Genomic DNA, 18,037 nt, shown 5'->3' with positions numbered 1-18,037 from the left:
GATATGAGGGGAGGAGGACTGGAGAGCTTCATAAAGGCTCAATCTTGAAGGACGAGTAAGTGTTTGTTAGACAGAGGGGCAGGGATGTAGACATTCGAGGCCGAAGGATCAGGAGGGACAAAGAACAGAGGTGTGAAGCCCTCTGGTATGCTGGGTGGAAGACAAGCAGGTGCTTATTTCTCACTCTGTTTGCAGGTATCACCACAGTGCTGACCATGTCCACCATCATCACGGGCGTGAACGCCTCCATGCCCCGTGTCTCCTACATCAAGGCCGTGGACATCTACCTCTGGGTCAGCTTTGTGTTCGTGTTCCTCTCGGTGCTGGAGTACGCGGCCGTCAACTACCTGACCACCGTGCAGGAGCGGAAGGAGCGGAAGCTGCGGGAGAAGGTGACTTTCCCATGAGCTGAAGTGTCTGCTCAGGCATGTAGCCTGGTCTAGCTCTGGACCTCGGACCTTGGGCAGGTCAGACGTCCTATGTACAATGGGGCTGACACACCTTCTTCCACCTACTTGATGGGGTTGGAAGCTACCATGTCAACAGAAGCAGTGTGCAATTCACTCTGGGCTACATCCCTCATGCATTCAAACACTTACCTTAGCACCTACCATATACCAGGAGCTGCTAAGCCAAGTTAACTAAGACGTTGGTCCCTTTAATTTTGGTGGTGTTCATAGTGATGAAAATAAAGGACAATTTAGCATGGTGGGACAAATTATTTAATGGCGCAGAGGTGTAATTAAAGAAGCTTCCAGAGAAGCACATATGCTATTCTAAGGAATCTCTCTTCATACGTGATCTCAAACAACTCACATCATTTTCCAGGTTATTTTCCCTTCTACCTGATTTTTCTTTCTTCCTCCTGCCTGCAGCTCAGTGGTTATCTCTTACAGAAAACTCTAACTATATAGTAGCAAACTATTGCCACGATGCCATGCTTTTCAAATTCCTCCTCCCGCTCCTCTCTGTCTCTGAGGAGTGTTATCTGTAAACATTTGTATCCCGGCTGCTAGCAGTTAATGGTCTGGTGGAGAACAGGGCGGTTCTCTGGCCATGAACATTCTTCTTGGTCTCTGGTATGACATGAAGTTTCCTAAGAGTTGATTTGTAGACTTTAAACAAATAACCTGCTATTTTAGAATGTTTACTGTGCCACCACCATTATTTTCCCACCTCCCACCCCAACTGGGAATAAAAGAAACTAGAAAAAGGCCACCCTCCCCACTATGCAGTTTCTCCTAAGAAGGGTTTCTGAGAGAGGAAGCTGAGCTCACATCCCAATGTGTGTTTGCTGTGTTCGCAGCTTCCCTGCACCCGTGGACTACCTCAGCCGCGCGCTGTCAGGCTGGATAGCAGCTATAGCGACGTGGAGGTGAATGACCTGGGCAACTACACGCCAGAGAATGGCGAGAAGCCAGACAGGATGATGGTGCAGCTCACCCTGGCCTCCGAGAGGAGCTCCCCGCAGAGGAAAAGTCGGAGGAACAGCTACGTGAGCATGAGGATCGACACCCACGCCATCGATAAATACTCCAGGATCATCTTTCCAGCAGCGTACATTTTATTCAATTTAATATACTGGTCAATTTTCTCATAGATGCCTGTAATTCTATAAATTTCATTCTTTTGTGTGTGCTACAGAAATATCTGTATGATAAAAAGGTTATGAAAAAAAAAAGTTCCCAGTACCTACCCTTGTCCAAAACTACCTTGACAAGAGACTTCCTGGTTTAATTTGCACTTATGAACCATCTATTGTACACACAGAATGATTCTAGGTGCTGCATAAATACAATACCCATAGAAACTGAAGACAGTTGTTACTGGACTGGAATCTCCTGGAAATACACTGACAGGCTGTGGGCACACGGTAGTTCAACCTCTTTTAGACCCTAAACGCTTATTCACAGGAATGATTTCCTTTGTGTTACATTCTTTGGACGAGGTGCACTTGGACTACATCTGAAGTTCATTTGTATGAAACATACATGCACCTACAAGTCCCCACTTTGACCAAAATTCATGCTTCCGTTTATAGCCTACTGCCTATTTTTAGTGTATTGCCTCATGTTTATTTCACTACAAGGCAATAATGATATTCCTATTTGCATTTACATCTTGTGGATCATGAAGTTTCACCTCTTCACGAGAAAAGCTCTTTTGATGGTGCAATTGCTTTGATTTTGGTAGGTATTTCCCTGGTCGGGATACTTTGAGGATAAGGGGCATGCATGGCATTTTGTCAGTTTTGTGGTAGCAATAACTAGTGTTTAAGTGTTTCCTGTCTTATAATTACTGCTTCATGTATCTCTACCATGGAGCATGTCCTAGTTCAAAGTCCTTCCTTGGGAATATCTTTACTGAGGAACTTGGGAATAGACTGATTTTTTTCCCGTATAAACACTTGAAGAAAATGCATAGTTTGGGACTACCTGTAACTTATTAGGATGAGAAACACTCACATGGTTTCGGAAGAGAAAAAGAACACCAAAAAGCAAAGTAAATGGGAAGACATCACTGGACATCTGCATTCAGACTCAATGAATACCAGCATTTTCTCCGAACCAGAAAACAATGGCCACTAATGTCAGGGCATGGGACAAAGGAGAGGGTTCTAATTTGATGTATCATTTTAAACAAATAGTTACTAATATATATCGATAGGATCAACCCCCATCAAACTTATCCAAACAGCATTTGTTTGAAACTCACTTTAATAAAGTGAATGCTATACATAATAATTTTCATTCCAAGTTAATTTGACTAATCATTTATAATAAATAATATTGTATTTTTCATATACAGGAAGGGCTATATACTTTATTCCCATCTGGAAAAAAACCCCAGCCCTGACCTTTGTTGCTCAGTGGTTAGAGTGTCGGCCCATGCACCAAAGGGCCTTGGGTTCGATTCCCGGTCAAGGGCAGGTACCTGGGTTGCAGATTCGATCCTCAGCCCAGTAGGGACATATGTGGGAGGCAACCAATTGATATGTCTCTCTCACATCATTGTTTCTCTCCCTTCCTTCCACTCTCTAAATATAAATGGAAAAAGCCTCAGGTAAGGATTAACACAAAACATACTTGCACAAATCCTAAGGCAATTTTCCCTAATAAAAGCTCATCAAAAAAAGTTTTTTGACACTTGGGTAAATAAACTTAAAGAGATATTAAAAAAATAGTTAATTGTTAACTATAATATTAAATTTTATTTTTAAAACATTACTTTATGCTTATTTTATGAAACAATTTCAATCAAATGCTTCACAGATATCTTTACCAAGGGCTTCTTCCTTATAACCAAGACCACCTTAAATCATCTAGCTGCTAGATTCTAGCAGATTTCCAGGGTACATCATCTGAACATCCATCTGCCCAGTTTGGGAAATTTCACCATTTGAACCAGCATATAGGATGCTGTACTAGTCTGCGGGAGCTACTATAGCAAAGTACCATAGAGTGGGTTTGTCATGTGAAACCTACTCACCCATATTGGGAAGGTCCAATACTTTGAGCAGTAAATTGGTGAGTGGAGCTCCTTGAAGAGCTCTGTGATTGCTCTTCTCTGTAGGCCACACGCTGTAGTGGGAACTGCAGTGACCCAAATGGAAAGCCTGAATGCAGTGGCAGCAATTGGATCCTGAGTGGCAGGGGCCACGCGGTGGCACTCAGTGGCCAGAGTTTGCCACAACGGACAGCAGAGTCACAGCAGCAATCAGGATAGTCGAACGCACACAGATCTATGGCTTTCGTTTGTTATGAATAGTGTTCTCAGAAATGAAATAGAAAGCCTGCTAAATTCTTTTGTGATCTGTATGAGCATAAAAGTTCTAGGTCAAATGAACAAACATCGAACTCAAATAACAAAAACAGAGTCACAGCCCCTTAATAAACTCTCAGATTTGAGCCTACTTATAGCCTCAGAAGCCTTGAATGAAGGGAGGGCTGGGATACCTTGACCTGATATTTTTTCTAGTTTATATTTTCAGGTTGTAAGACTATGAAAACATCAGTTTTTAAGCAAAAGGACTTAATTGCTCTTTAAAATTCTCATTATATGAATAATGTAACATTTATAATTTAAAAGCACACCAACATCATGTGATAACAATGTATTAATGATCATAAAATAGTATATTTGGGTGATTATGTTTTATCTTATACTTGCATAATGGTGTGATGTTGGAAAAAAACACATGACAATCACTATTAGAAAACATTTATTAACATTCTACTTTTTAAAACATACTCTAATACGTATTAAAATGTTTTTTAAAACTACTGTCATCTGATGGTAGTAGACAGTGATTGCTTACTTGAAAATATTAACGTCATACATATCAAAATGCGCCATCCTCATCTATAAAATTAGATTACAAAATACTTAGAGTATGTTGAAACTAGAAAACAGTCTGAAAATTATAAGAGGCAAGCTAAATATTAGCTATCCCCAATCTTATTATATGATACATAGCAACTTAGTTATTCATAGTACCACATGATTGTTTTACACATGCCTCCTATTCAGGCCTGCTTTTAAAATTAAGTCACTACATGGAGGGCTTGAGGGAGGAGTAAGGGAGAGAGATCGCCCAGCCAGTGTGGCTCAGTGGTTGAGTGTCGACCTATGAGCCAGGAGGTCACAGTTTGATTCTATATCAGGGCACATGCCCGGGTTGTGGGCTCCATCCCTAGTGTGGGGTGTGCAGGAGGCAGCCGATCAATGATTCTCTCTCATCATTGATATTTCTCTCTCTCTTTCTCCCTTCCACTCTGAAATCAATAAAAATATATGAAACCCAAAAAAAAAGGCGGGGAAATAACTCATGGACATGGACAACAGTGTGGTAATTGTGGGATGGGGGGAGGTGGGTGGGTAGAGTTGGAAAAGGGCATAGAGTGGATAAATGGTGATGGGAAAAAATAAAATTAAGTCAGTAAAGAGAAAAATATTTTCAATCTGTAATTAAATTTAGATTAATTTGGATTATACCTTTAAAAACATGACTTTATTGATTTTTAGACAGAGAGGAAGGGAGAGAGAGAGACAGGGAGAAACATCGATGTGAGAAACATCAATCCATTGCCTCCCACACGCAACCCTACCAGGGATCTAGCCAGCAACCTGGGCAAGTACTCTTACCAATCATCTGCATGGGATAATGCTCAACCAACTGAGCCACACCAGCCAGGGCCGGATTATACCTTTTAACATTGATAGCCAAAAGTTGAGATTTGAGGAAAAGGCTTTACAAAAGGTGTGTGTGTAATAAAAACATTTTCCATAAAAACAAAGGCACCTCAAGCAGGTCCACCTATACCTCTAGTTTAGGTCAGAAACTAATTTAACATTTTAAGAAATCATATAATCTTAAACTTTGCACTAAATGAGCCTGGCCTTTTCCCCCCAGCTGAGTCAGGTTTGGTGTACCTGAAACATATTAAGCAAATTGAAAAGACTGTGGCTTCAGATAATACATAATCTTGTGGAGGAATAATAAGAACCTCATCACTCAAACCAATTCTGAGAGGAAAACTTAGTTGCCCCCTTCCTCAAGAACAAGATACGAAATTGTAAAAATTTTAAAGTTCTATTTATTTTTCAACCTTCTAAAAATAAGCATTCATCTCTTAAACATAAAGAGCTAAATATAACCCTTCTAAAAGTGACACTGATCACCTACAATCTAATGCTTCCCTCTTTAACTTCCAAAATGTTTGGAGATTTAATCCAAAATGTAAGAACCAACTAACCAGCCAACAATGATAATTTAAGCTAAGAATACTTAGGAAAATTTAGTACAATTATTTAGAAAACATGCCCCTGGAGTATGAGGGTAAAGAAAGAACTTAGTCCCAGAAGGAAAAACTAGCACTACAAAAGGAAGCACTCTCCCAAAGTCAAATAGCCAACAAGGATTAGTTACAGTCGGTAGCTCTGGACATGAGAATTTGACTCCAGCATTTATTTATGTATTTACTTACACTTTATAGTGTAATATGGCTCAATTAACTCACTGGTATATGAAAATTAAAAAGGTATTTTAAAATCTGAATTATATAAAAAATGTTAAAGTAACATAATGTAAAACAAAGATCCGGGAAAAAAATCTCATACTTCTAGATACACTTAGAACATCAGTTCTCAACCTCTTTCCTGACATAATTCCATGACCTAGTCCAATGGGTAGACCCTTATTCGGACCAAATTTTTCAAAAATTGAAAAAGAAATAAAATATGACAGAAACTCAAAAGTGACCCAAATCTTAACAGTACATGAATATTAGCTCCTCACCATGGGTTGTGGCGGACAGCATGGTGCAGATTACACCTGTTCCCTGCGTGCCAGCAACCTGCACGCCACAACCTGCTCTCCCACACAAGAATGCAAGTGAAGCAAGAGAATGCTGTCTTCAATGTTCTCCGATATGTTTTTAAAAAGAAATTTAATCACAAGAAAACCACAAATAGTTTGTATGAGTAACAACTTGTAACACTTCACAGAAGACGGGAGAATATTAGTGTGTTGGATACCAGTTAGCAATCACTGTTCTAGAATGTTATCAAGGCTTTAGAAAATAAAACCCCATTCCCGAGTGCAGGAATTTAAAACTTACAGTTGAAAAATTTATAAAATTGATTATTAGGAAACTAACTATTCATATAAACTGGAGGTCCGGACATAACCAATTCTCAGCCTGAAACCTTTGTGGATCCCTCCCCTGTGTATAAAATATACACCAACCATGACTTTTTGAGATTATAGTCAGACAAAGGGCAGCGTGAAGGTTCAAATGCTGAAAGCTGAGATGAAAAGTTAGAAGACTGGCTTTCACAGGGCAAGGTCTTAAGGCAGCAGGGTGGCTGCATCCCCGAATGAAGTAAATGCTAAAAGAAGGCAAACTTCTGAAGGGCCAGAACTCCAGTGAGGACAAACTCGGCAGTGTAACGGTCAAGTCGGGGCACTGCCATCTACATCCCTCCTGTCACTATTTTCAATACAGAGGCGTGAGTTTTATCCTAGGAGAACATCTGATTATATGATGGAAATCAAAGAGAAACAGGTTTTATTTTACTGTTACATAGGACTGGAGCTGGCAAACATTTTTTTGTAATGGACCAGACAGTAAATATTTTTAGTTTTGAGGTCACATCATCTGGTCTCTGTTCCTTTCTCCCCTCCCCAGTCATTTTTTAGCATGCTGGCCACATAAATTCAGGCTGCTTGCCAATCAGACTGTGGTTTGCTGACCCCTGATGTAGAAGATAAGCAATTCTAAAGTACCAACACTCCCCCAAAACTATTAGGAATTGGGGTTTCAAAGGACTGTAAGTGTAAGTGATTTATTCTAACTTCCCAAATGGAGAGCTGAAGGCTCAGAGGGGCCCAAATGACTTGCTTACAGCAGAGGCCAAATGCTCACTTTTCTCTCCTTCCCCTTCCATTTTAGAATATTTACTCTCAAGTTTGAGGACTCCCTTTAAAATAAAATATACTGAAGCTTTGCTATATTCACAGCTTAAAATATTTGCTTAATCAGATACTTTTCCCACATCCTTTCATCACGTTTAAAAAATTCATACTAAAATAAGAACCAGGAAAAACTTAAAATACCACGTGCGGGCGTGCACGTACAGTGCAATTGAAACTTTGTGGCCCATGCGCAGAAGTCGGTATTTTGTGGAAGAGCCACACTCAAGGGGGCAAAGAGCCACTTGTGTCTCGCGAGCCGCAGTTTGCCGACGATGGCACTAGACTATCAAGCAGACAACTTACAGGAAGGGTTATTATGCATCTGTAATTTTTTCTATTATAATTAACATAAACTAAAGCTTATTCTTTGTACCTGAGTTTCTGGTTGTTTCCCACAGCATTTCTGATTAAAAACCTACTTTTATTACCAAAGAAAACAGTCTCTAAACCAAAACAAACATAGACATCAAAATGAACTTCCTTCAAATTCAGAACTTGCATTTTAAAACTACTTTTTAAAACAATTTTACCGCCCTATACCAGGAAAAAAATCTTTCATGAGTCAATTCTGAATATAAGGTTTGAAATCTCTTGGACCTTTTGAAATATACTTACACAACATATGAACTTATACACTATTATCACTGATAAACCATGTGTTATCCAAGTTGTTTAAGAAATGCCACCACATACCAGCTCCTGAAAGATCACAATTCCATCAAATATAGATTTGTGAACATTTTAATTTTAGCTAAGAGTTCATGTGTTTTCTCAACACTATGTCCTCACTTTTCAGGAAGAGAAATCTGATTCCTTTAAGATTGAAAAACAAACATGCCCTCCTCCTTCATTAAAAAATGAAGAAAAGAAATCATCACTTCTCCTCAATCTTCCTTTTATTCTACTCTATTTAAAAACTCTTCTTCTTGAAGTTTCCATCTAAAGTCCTCTCTGATTCTTTCTAGCAACTCTGGTTTAAAAATAACATCCAACGCAGTCATTGCCAGAGCTTTGGCTGTACGCAAAGTATAGAATTGGGCTTCTTGTGATCCTAAAAGGTTGAGAAAACAAATCCAAGAATTATTATAAATTATTAGTTTTCAGGCTCACTCTTAATATCTAAATTGCCTCTCCACTGCCCACCACAATATAGAGTTCTCTGAAGTGACGTTGATCTAAACAATCAGAAAGGCAGCAACTACTACAAAAGGAGGGCACGTGCCAAAATATTCACTTCTAACACTTACCTGCAGCTTCAGTGTATTGTTCTGTATGATTCAAGGCGTCAGATCCAATGTAAAAATATGGATGAATTCCAGGAACCACAAAACTAACATTTCCAAAATCAGTAGATCCTTGGGAAAGTAAGACAATCCATGAGTTTCTAATTGCTAGTCCAATGGATATTTGATCATACTTATCTCATTCAGCCTTCTTAGCACCTGGCATGATTTACTGTTCCTTCCCTTCTCGACACTCCCCACTCCTTTGGCTTCCATGTCTCCACTCTCTCCTGACTGTCTGGCTTTCTCAGACCACTCTCTGTCTCCTCTATATTGCTTCCTTTGCTCGTGTCCTAAGTGCTAGAGAGCCCTAGGATTTCTTGGGCAACCTCATTAACTGTTTCATATACCTTTCTGATATTGAAAACTCCTAAAATCTGGAACTTTGGGAGTTCCAGATTCAACAGGCCACTGAACAGCTCCTCTTAGAAATCCTGTAGCACCTCAAATTTAACATACTAATCATTTATAGCTCCCCACATACCTCGACCTGCTCCTTCTCTTGAACTTCTTATTTTAATGAATGACATCAACACCTCATTTTTATCACCAAGTTTTTCTGAGTCTACTTCATCAACATCTATTATTATATTTTAGGAGATACATCTCTAAGATGCAAATATATTAGTAATGTTTTTAAAGGGAAAAAATATAAAATAAACCCCAATAGACTTATGATTATTTAAATTTTAACAGTTGCTTATTGCTTCTCAGAAACCAAAAATGACCCCATATAACTACTTAAGTACTTAGTAGCCTGCATACTGATGATTAAGAATAAATTGAAATTCTATTTCCCTTTTTAGTAGCTTATTTAAAACTTGTTTGTAATGGGTGATCATTTACTAAGTTATATAATGTCCAATCACTGGATTATACACCTGACACTAATATAATACTGTATGTTAACTGTAATAAAAAAATACAAAATTATTTTTTAAAATTTAGAACTAAGAAAATTTAACACTGGAAATACTTAGAATATAAAGCAAAAAGTATGCTGGCTACTTCATATATATATAAATATATATATATATTTAATTGATTTCAAAGAGGAAGGGAGAGGGAGAGATAGAAACATTTCAAAGAGGAAGGGAGAGGGAGAGAGAGATAGAAACATCAATGATGAGAATCATTGATCAGCTACCTCCTGCATGCATCAAACTGTGACCTCCTGGTTCATAGGTAGACACTCAACCACTGAGCAACACCAGCCAGGCAGTATGTTGCCTATTTCTAAAAACAAACCTGCTCGTTTGACACTCTACAATCACTAAGAGTTCATTAGTTTCCTTCCCCTAGCTATTAAGTTTGTGAAAAATATAATTAAAAGCATCAGCAATACCTCCCTACCTTCAAAGCTGTTAAACAGAACCAAAGAAGGAATTCCTTTCCTCAAATAGCACAATACATAAAAGAACTTAATTACCTGAAGATCCATTCAACACTGCATCCTCTTCTGAAATGAATTCTATTCCCAGCTTTTCCCCGTTTTCAATATAAGCTTTCCGTAGGCTCTTATTGGGAAGGACATTGTAATAATCATGTGCTTCACCTTTAATTTCTACCTATTAAAAATTAAAACACAAATTTTGAAAAAGAAACACCTCAAATTCACCATCTAAATTTCAAACCAGCAATGGTTTTTTTAATAGCAAGAGGTTAAGAAGGGGCATGTTCCCTTCTGGATATAAACTCTTTCAAGTCTCTTACCTTACAAAAATGTATTCTGTTACTGAGAGTTCCTAGTACCCTGTCTCCTTTGTTATGTATGCACCAAATCACATGATGTCACCTAGCTCTACTAGTCAGTGAGTCTCAACTCCAGTCACCTCAGTAGGGTAGGTGTCTGAGTGTTTGGGGAGGGGTGGTGTCAGAAATCTCCACTTTAACCAGGACCCCCAAGTAATTCTGACATAGGTGGTCCAAACACTCTGAGAAACACTGCTCGAGGCTGTGGCTTCTACAAGAAGAAATTACACTTTACTAATATTCAGTATATAAACCGATACTGACACCACTGCCTGGTCTGAAAGGTACAAAGGTACCCTGAGAAAAAGAAGATTCACAATTCACAGATCTAGGTTTGATTAAATCAAAAGGCCACTACTCCCTCAAACTAAAGATAATACCTTGGACGTTAGCAAAAGCCAATTATAAAATGGCAGAGATGACATCTAACCTTAGCAACATCTAAATTAGAAACAATGACAACTTAATCAGATATTATAAGTCAGCTAAAATATAAAAAGTTACTAGAGCAAATAAATGCTGACAGAATACTTTAAAAAAAAGTTACTAAAAAACTATTTAAAATATAGACTTAAATCCAGTAACAATGAACCTTATCCTAAGGCAGTGGTCGGCAAACCGCGGCTCGCAAGCCACATGTGGCTCTTTGGCCCCTTGAATGTGGCTCTTCCACAAAATACCACGTGCGGGCGCGCACGTACAGTGCGATTGAAACTTCGTGGCCCATGTGCAGAAGTCGGTTTTCGGCCTGGGCGAGTCTATTTTGAAGAAGTGGCGTTAGAAGAAGTGGGGGGTGTCGGTCGGGCAACGGGAGATGCAGCGTGGGGGAGGTACATTGTTTTGAGGTACGTTCGCTGAGGTCGACCCCTTCCAACTCTCCCATCCACACTCGTCTATCTGAAACAAGTATACAAGACGAGTGTGGATGGGAGAGTTGGAAGGGGTCGACCTCAGCAAATGTACCTCAATCAGATTGAGGACGTTTTTAGCAAAGGCCAGCTTAGGAGTACCCTAATTAAGTTAATAACAATGTACCTACCTATATAGTTTAAAAAATTTGGCTCTCAAAAGAAATTTCAATCGTTGTACTGTTGATATTTGGCTCTGTTGACTAATGAGTTTGCCGACCACTGTCCTAAGGAAATATTACACCTTGAGATACAAGTGAATGACCATAGTTTATGTATTCATTTTCTAAATAAATATTTAAAATATTTATAATTATATATAAACAAGGGTCAAGTGCTTCATTTTCTACTTTGGACACTTAACATATCCTGTCTGCAAATCACTGTTACTGTCTGAGACCCGGCTACTATCTGAATAAATCACACCGCTCCAGTCCAATGAGGGCAGGAAAAAATAAGGCACTGTCCCTCCCAGGTGCCTGCCTGCGCCTTCCCCAGGCACTTCGTCTTTGGCTTTCTTTCTCCTAAGCTCCAAGGGCCTTTCTGCCTCAGTAACTTGTTTCCTGAGTCTATGCATCCCAGCTAGCTCACTTCTACTACCTCTGTGATTTTCTAAATAAACTTTCTCTTATAATTTGAAAAAAGAAAGTATTATGTATGAGGGTTAGACCCCAACTCTTCATAAACATGCCCTCGCTTAATTCTCACAAGAATTCTAAGATAGGTTATATTACCTCCATTTTTCAAGATAAAATGGAGGCTAAGAGATATTAAATAACGTTTCCAAAAGTTACAGAATCAGTGAGGCTGAGAAGCACAGATCCAGATCTTGTCTCTCCATCCAGATGACTGGCGCCCTGCAGGGCAAAATTTATGTCATTCTGTAACTTCTCATGCCACTGTATGCCCTACAGCAGGGGTCCTCAAACTACGGCCCGTGGGCCACATGCAAATACAAATATTGTATTTGTTCCCGTTTTGTTTTTTTACTTCAAAATAAGATATGTGCAGTGTGCATAGGAATTTGTTCATAGTTTTTTTTAAACTATAGTCCGGCCCTCCAACGGTCTGAGGGACAGTGAACTGGCCCCGTTTAAAAAGTTTGAGGACCCCTGCCCTACAGAATTGGTACATAAATGTTACTGACTTCATGGTGCAAATGAACAAAACCTCTTGACTAACTTCTGTGTCTATTTTAACTTTCACTCCAGTAAGCCATAAGTATTTATGCCCCTGCTCTACCTATCTAGAACTTCGCTAAAAAATAGCTTTTGCTGCCCTAACCGGTTTGGCTCAGTGGATAGAGCGTCAGCCTGCGGACTGAAGGGTCCCGGGTTTGGTTCCGGTCAAGGGCATGTGCCTAGGTTGCGTGCACGTCCCCAGTGGGGGGTGTGCAGGAGGCAGCTGGTCGATGTTTCTCTCTCATCGATGTTTCTAACTCTCTGTCCCTCTCCCTTCCTCTCTGTAAAAAATCAATAAAATATATTTTTAAAAAATAGCTTTTGCTGATTTTGCACTGGAAACTATATAGAGCAATTCTAAAAGCATAACTACCGATAAGGACAGATATAACTTGCAAAAAGACAGGAATTCTAGCTCAGCAGAATCAGTTATTCCAATTACTGTGTGATAAGATGACTGCAGTCTTCCCGGTGCAGAAACTGAGTAACATAAGTAAGAAGCGAAGACTTTCACATCAACTATTCAGTCAACTGAATTTACATATTCAAGACAACACCAAATGAAAAAGCAAGCAAGATTCTAATCTAATTTAATATAAACAACCTCAGTCCACATATATATGTCTGATTATAACTTAGATTAACTCTTAAAAGTTCTTACTGTGCACCCAGTAGCACAAGCTGCAGCTCTGAAGCAATCTTCTGCCTTTTTGGTCAAAACTGGAAGTTCTTTCATTGAGGGTGCACGGAAGTAATAGATTAATTCAGAATAAGAGGGAATGATATTGGGTTTTACACCACCATTTTTTATTATACCTATAAAAAGAACCAAATTACTGGAATTGAGCTTGGAGACCATTTCTTTAAGCTTAAATACACGCATAACATTTTCCAGCCAATTTGTATATAAAGAAAAATAATTCAAACGCATATGCTTCACAGATATGCCAATCAAAGATTTTGCTGTACAACAAAAGTTTCTATATGTCATAGTGTGATACTTTCTAGCTAACAGGAAAAGAAATAAAATAATTATATGTACTTTATTCTAAGGAATTTATAATAAATTATTATTCCTGACTTTAAGAAACTGTTAGAATTTTTTATAACTATATTAAGCCTTCTGGAAAATGCTTTTATTTCAGTAGCTTATATTACAGTTGTACATTTTGATAAACTTTTGATATGAGAAGAGAAAAAACCCCAATGGTGTGAAGTTCTATAATTACCCTTGTACTTAAACAATTGCATGAGTATTTTAAAAGGCATTTGACTCAGGGAAAATAATTTTTATGCTGAAAAAAAACCAATGTGTCAAAGATCACTAAGTACTATTAAAACAAATACATTTATTTGGAACTACACAGAGAAGGAAGATTTAGCTCTTCAAAGTTATAACTAAAATAGATATACAAAATCTAATTGTATATAACCTGCTTTATAAAGTACTTTTTTTTAAAGAAACTAAGGTAGTGTAATTACAAACTAATTTAAGCCTACAGCTAAATCAGGTAAAAAAAAATAGATATTAAAGTATAATAATTTCCCAAATCATAAAGAAATGAACTAAAAAATAAATTTGTATCTTCAAGACAGTACTTTATTACTGTATTGATATAAAGGTAATTTTAAAAGATGTTACTTAGGATTAACAGCACTTGAGTAAATAAAAACTAGTAACCCTAACTTTTTTAAATTGAGGAAATGACAAAATTTTGTTATCATTAAAAGATAGGATAACTGGAAAGTCAAGTTCCAACTTTCAAATGACCACAGAAAGGTCCTTATATAAAAATACTGACCTCTAATACTCAAAATTACTGTTCCATTTATATTTAATAATAATCTTATATGTCGCCAAAACCGGTTTGGCTCAGTGGATAGAGCATCCGTCTGCGGACTGAAAGGTCCCAGGTTCGATTCCGGTCAAGGGCATGTACCTTGGTTGCAGGCACATCCCCAGTAGGAGATGTGCAGGAGGCAGCTGATCGATGTTTCTCTCTCATCGATGTTTCTAACTATCTCTCTCCCTTCCTCTCTGTAAGAAATCAATAAAATATATTAAAAAAAAATAATCTTATATGTCGTCTGACCCACAAATAGGCAAACATCCTAGTGTCCTGCCACATAACTTCTGACAAATGTTTCTATACCCAATGTTTCTAATTTTTAAAAAATCAAATATTAAGTAATTATATTGCATTGAAATATATTAAACACCATCTATTACACAAAATATCTGACATTCATACCATGAACTCTCCAGGTTGGTTTCATTTGCTGTCTTAACACAGACAGGTTGTTGTAGGCGAGAACAGCAGCATCTAATGCATTTACTCCCTCCCAGGGATACGCAGCAGCGTGAGATGCTTTCCCATAGTATTTCACAGTCACACTAGGAAATAAAACATCATTTGGAATTTTTTTTTCCAATATCACTAAGGTAAGAAAAGCCAAGGAGTTAGAATTACCCAACTAGTATTCAAATGAATTCATACTCCTAGAATTTTCGTTTGCGAATCATTTATAGCCATAACAGCTTAGTTGTTGTTTATTATTATGTAATACAGTGACTGACACAAAGAAGGCATTCCAAAAAAAGAGAGAAAAAGAGAAACAGATCAATCGACCTCCTATGCAAATTGAATTTGTACACAATTACATTCAAACAAGTATGCAATACTGTATTAGGCGCTGAATTTACAAACATGATGACTCCTGTCTCCTTTTAGACTTCATGTGATAGTTCTATACCAAATGTCTGCAAAAACTCAGATAATTCTGTCTTAAGGGTGGGGGAAGGTGACAATTGAAATGTGTTAGGACAACCTCTAAAAATCAGATTGGCGCCACTGGTGTGGCTCAGTGGATGAGCCTTGACCTATGAACCAGGAGGTCAGGGTTTGATTTCCGATCAGGGCACATGACCGGGTTTTGAACTTGATCCCCAGAAGGGGACAGGCAGGAGGCAGACCATCAATGATTCTCTCTCATTGATGTTTCTATCTCTCGCTCCCTCTCCCTTCTTCTCTGAAATCAGTAAAAATATATTTCTTTTAAAAAAGAAAGAAACCAGATTACTCTCGGACAGTTCAAAACAGAACATGTGTCAACATATTGTTTGCTATTCTTATGCTTTTTGGGCGTTATTTTAATAGTCCAATTATGAACATCATATTAAATCTCAATTAAAAGAGGCTTACCAAGTATGAGTCATTTAAATCAAGTAAGACATCACATCATTATCTTTCGATTTACTCTTTAAATGTATAAATATGGAGTTTTAGTCTCCCGTTAAGACATAAAAGTATTCTAGAGACATAGAGGAAAGACGATGTGAAGGGGCAGAGAGAGGAGGCCATGTGAAGACAGAAGCAGAGATGAGAATTAGGCTGCCACAGGCCAGGGAATGTCTGGGGCTACCAGAAGCTGGAAGAGGCAGGAAGGGTCCTCCCCCACCCCCCCACCCCCCACTACAGGATTTAGAAGGACCTGGCCCTGTCACCTGATTTCAGATTTCACGTCTCCAGAACTTTAAGACAATACATTTCTGTTCCTATTTTTTAAAATAAAAGACGTAAAAGTATTCTAATAGTCTGTTTTCCACTGAGAAGTTTATTTCAACTTGATTACTTACTCGTGTTCAGCCACATCAGGGAGATAAGCAGCATTCTCTTGGGATGGATGGGCCATAAAAACAACATCAAGGTTTTTAAAAGCCCCTGCTTCAATTAAGTCAATTTTGCCACCACCTTCTTCTTCTGCAGGGGTTCCCAGGACAGTCACCTAGAAGGAAATGCCTGTGTCAGGACACAGTAACGAAAAATCCTCGTAGGAAAATATCAAACAAGCTCTCTTGCATACATATTCACAATCTATACGTCTTTTAGTACATGGACATAATAATTCATAAGCACTTTTTCCAGTTATTTATTAGTTCTTCTCACAACAACCCTGAGTGGTGGGTGAGTGATCTGTAACATCATTTTAGAGAAGGGGGTTTGGAGGTATAGGGTGAAGTGTCTTGCCCCACATCACAGAGCAAGTCTTCAGGGAGAGCTGGGATGAGATGTTCAGGCCTGTTCCTTATTGAGCTACCTCGTTAAAAGATCTTAATTCCTTAATCATACATGAATAACATTAAATAAATCTTAAGACCATGGTTAGGAATGGCCAACTATTACACAAACTTACTAATTCTATTCTACCAGTTCAACCAGGCAGATTTATTGGTCACCAAACACCTAATTAAACAAAAGAGAACTTTGCAGAATAAACATTTTATTTTGTTATCTCAGTTTAACTTCTTCAAACAATTCTTAAAGCAAAGAAAAATTATCTATAAGCAGCCAATATACTTTCAAGATCACGTATAAGGACACAAAGAACAAGCTGGGAAAAGTCTTGGCTTGCAAAGGGAATCGAATGAAAATAAATTTCATTTTCAGGGAGGACAGATAACCTGGCTAAAAACTCAGCTAACCATTCAAAATGAGAACTGTGTACATCTCCCAACGTCTGGCTTTCTTTAGAAGTTATAAGGCACCCAAACTCTTAAATTAAGCTGCTTTAAACTCTTAACCCTTGACAAGTTAAATGTGATGACTTCAAAGTTGTTGACTTCTATGAACTTATCACAAACCCAGTTAAAGCTAAATCTCTCCAGTGTTTCATGTAATGGCAAAGGATACCCCATCCCAAACAAAACAAAAGCCTAACCAGATGCCAAAACAAGCCCCCAGAGCAGAAAAACAAAGGCAGCTAAACAGAAAAAGTCACAAAAGATGTAACTGTTAGGATAAAAGTAAAAGGTTACTGACATTGGGGGGCGGGGGAGGGGAGGGCTAAAGAATAAAATAAAACATTAGTCTTCCCCTTAACCTGAATGGCGATGATTGCATCTTAGCTCACAGAATGAATATATCATCTGGAAAAACAGAGTAACACAAGACTAAACTTGCCCTACGACATTTCCCCGTTTACAGAACTGAGGTATTCATTAAAAACATGAAAAAAACATTAGGACTCAAAGATCAACTACATCTATGTAGTTGTGTGTGTGTATATTTCTAGAGGTTTGGTAGTTGTAACGACTGATAATATCCTACCCAAAAACTAATGATTCAAACCCTGTGGGCCCAGCAGGTATGGCTCAGTGGTTGAGCGTGAACCTATGAACCAGGAGGTCACAGTTGATTCCAGGTCAGGGCACATGCCCGGGTTGCCTGAGTTGCCCACTCATCCCCAATGTGGGGCGTGCAGGAGGCAGCCAATCAATGATTCTCTCTCATCATTGATGTTTCTCTCTCTTCCTCTCTGAAACCAATAAAAAATATGTTTAAAAAACAAACAAAAACCCCCCAATGATTCAAATTACAACAACTCCTATGACTACCACAAACAAAAGATTTGGGGGGAGCCTAATGAAGAGGGGCT

The 18,037-nt window shown here is 38.4% G+C and overlaps 2 protein-coding genes across 2 annotated transcripts in view; one reads left to right on the top strand and one right to left on the bottom strand.

The window, feature by feature from the left end:
* The window catches only part of GABRR1 (gamma-aminobutyric acid type A receptor rho1 subunit), a 14,572-nt gene extending 12,045 nt beyond the window's left edge, over positions 1–2,527 (top strand). Inside the window, exons 8-9 of the mRNA XM_023756502.1 lie at positions 196–392; positions 1,307–2,527. Coding sequence (XP_023612270.1) covers positions 196–392; positions 1,307–1,600 — 491 coding nt within the window. The 3' untranslated portion in view covers positions 1,601–2,527. The remainder of the gene's footprint in view (positions 1–195; positions 393–1,306) is intronic.
* A 5,675-nt stretch (positions 2,528–8,202) lies between these two features.
* Positions 8,203–18,037, bottom strand: part of PM20D2 (peptidase M20 domain containing 2) — a 17,399-nt gene continuing 7,564 nt past the window's right edge. The window contains exons 3-8 of the mRNA XM_006091816.2: positions 16,239–16,387; positions 14,854–14,996; positions 13,263–13,417; positions 10,190–10,328; positions 8,725–8,832; positions 8,203–8,528 (exon numbers count right to left, since the gene is read on the bottom strand). Of these exons, the coding sequence (XP_006091878.1) occupies positions 8,374–8,528; positions 8,725–8,832; positions 10,190–10,328; positions 13,263–13,417; positions 14,854–14,996; positions 16,239–16,387 (849 nt within the window). The 3' untranslated portion in view covers positions 8,203–8,373. The remainder of the gene's footprint in view (positions 8,529–8,724; positions 8,833–10,189; positions 10,329–13,262; positions 13,418–14,853; positions 14,997–16,238; positions 16,388–18,037) is intronic.

Source organism: Myotis lucifugus, unplaced genomic scaffold (genome assembly GCF_000147115.1).
Source record: "Myotis lucifugus unplaced genomic scaffold, Myoluc2.0 scaffold_96, whole genome shotgun sequence".
NCBI classification, from domain to species: domain Eukaryota; kingdom Metazoa; phylum Chordata; class Mammalia; order Chiroptera; family Vespertilionidae; genus Myotis; species Myotis lucifugus.
This window is presented reverse-complemented; position numbering and strand designations above follow the sequence as displayed.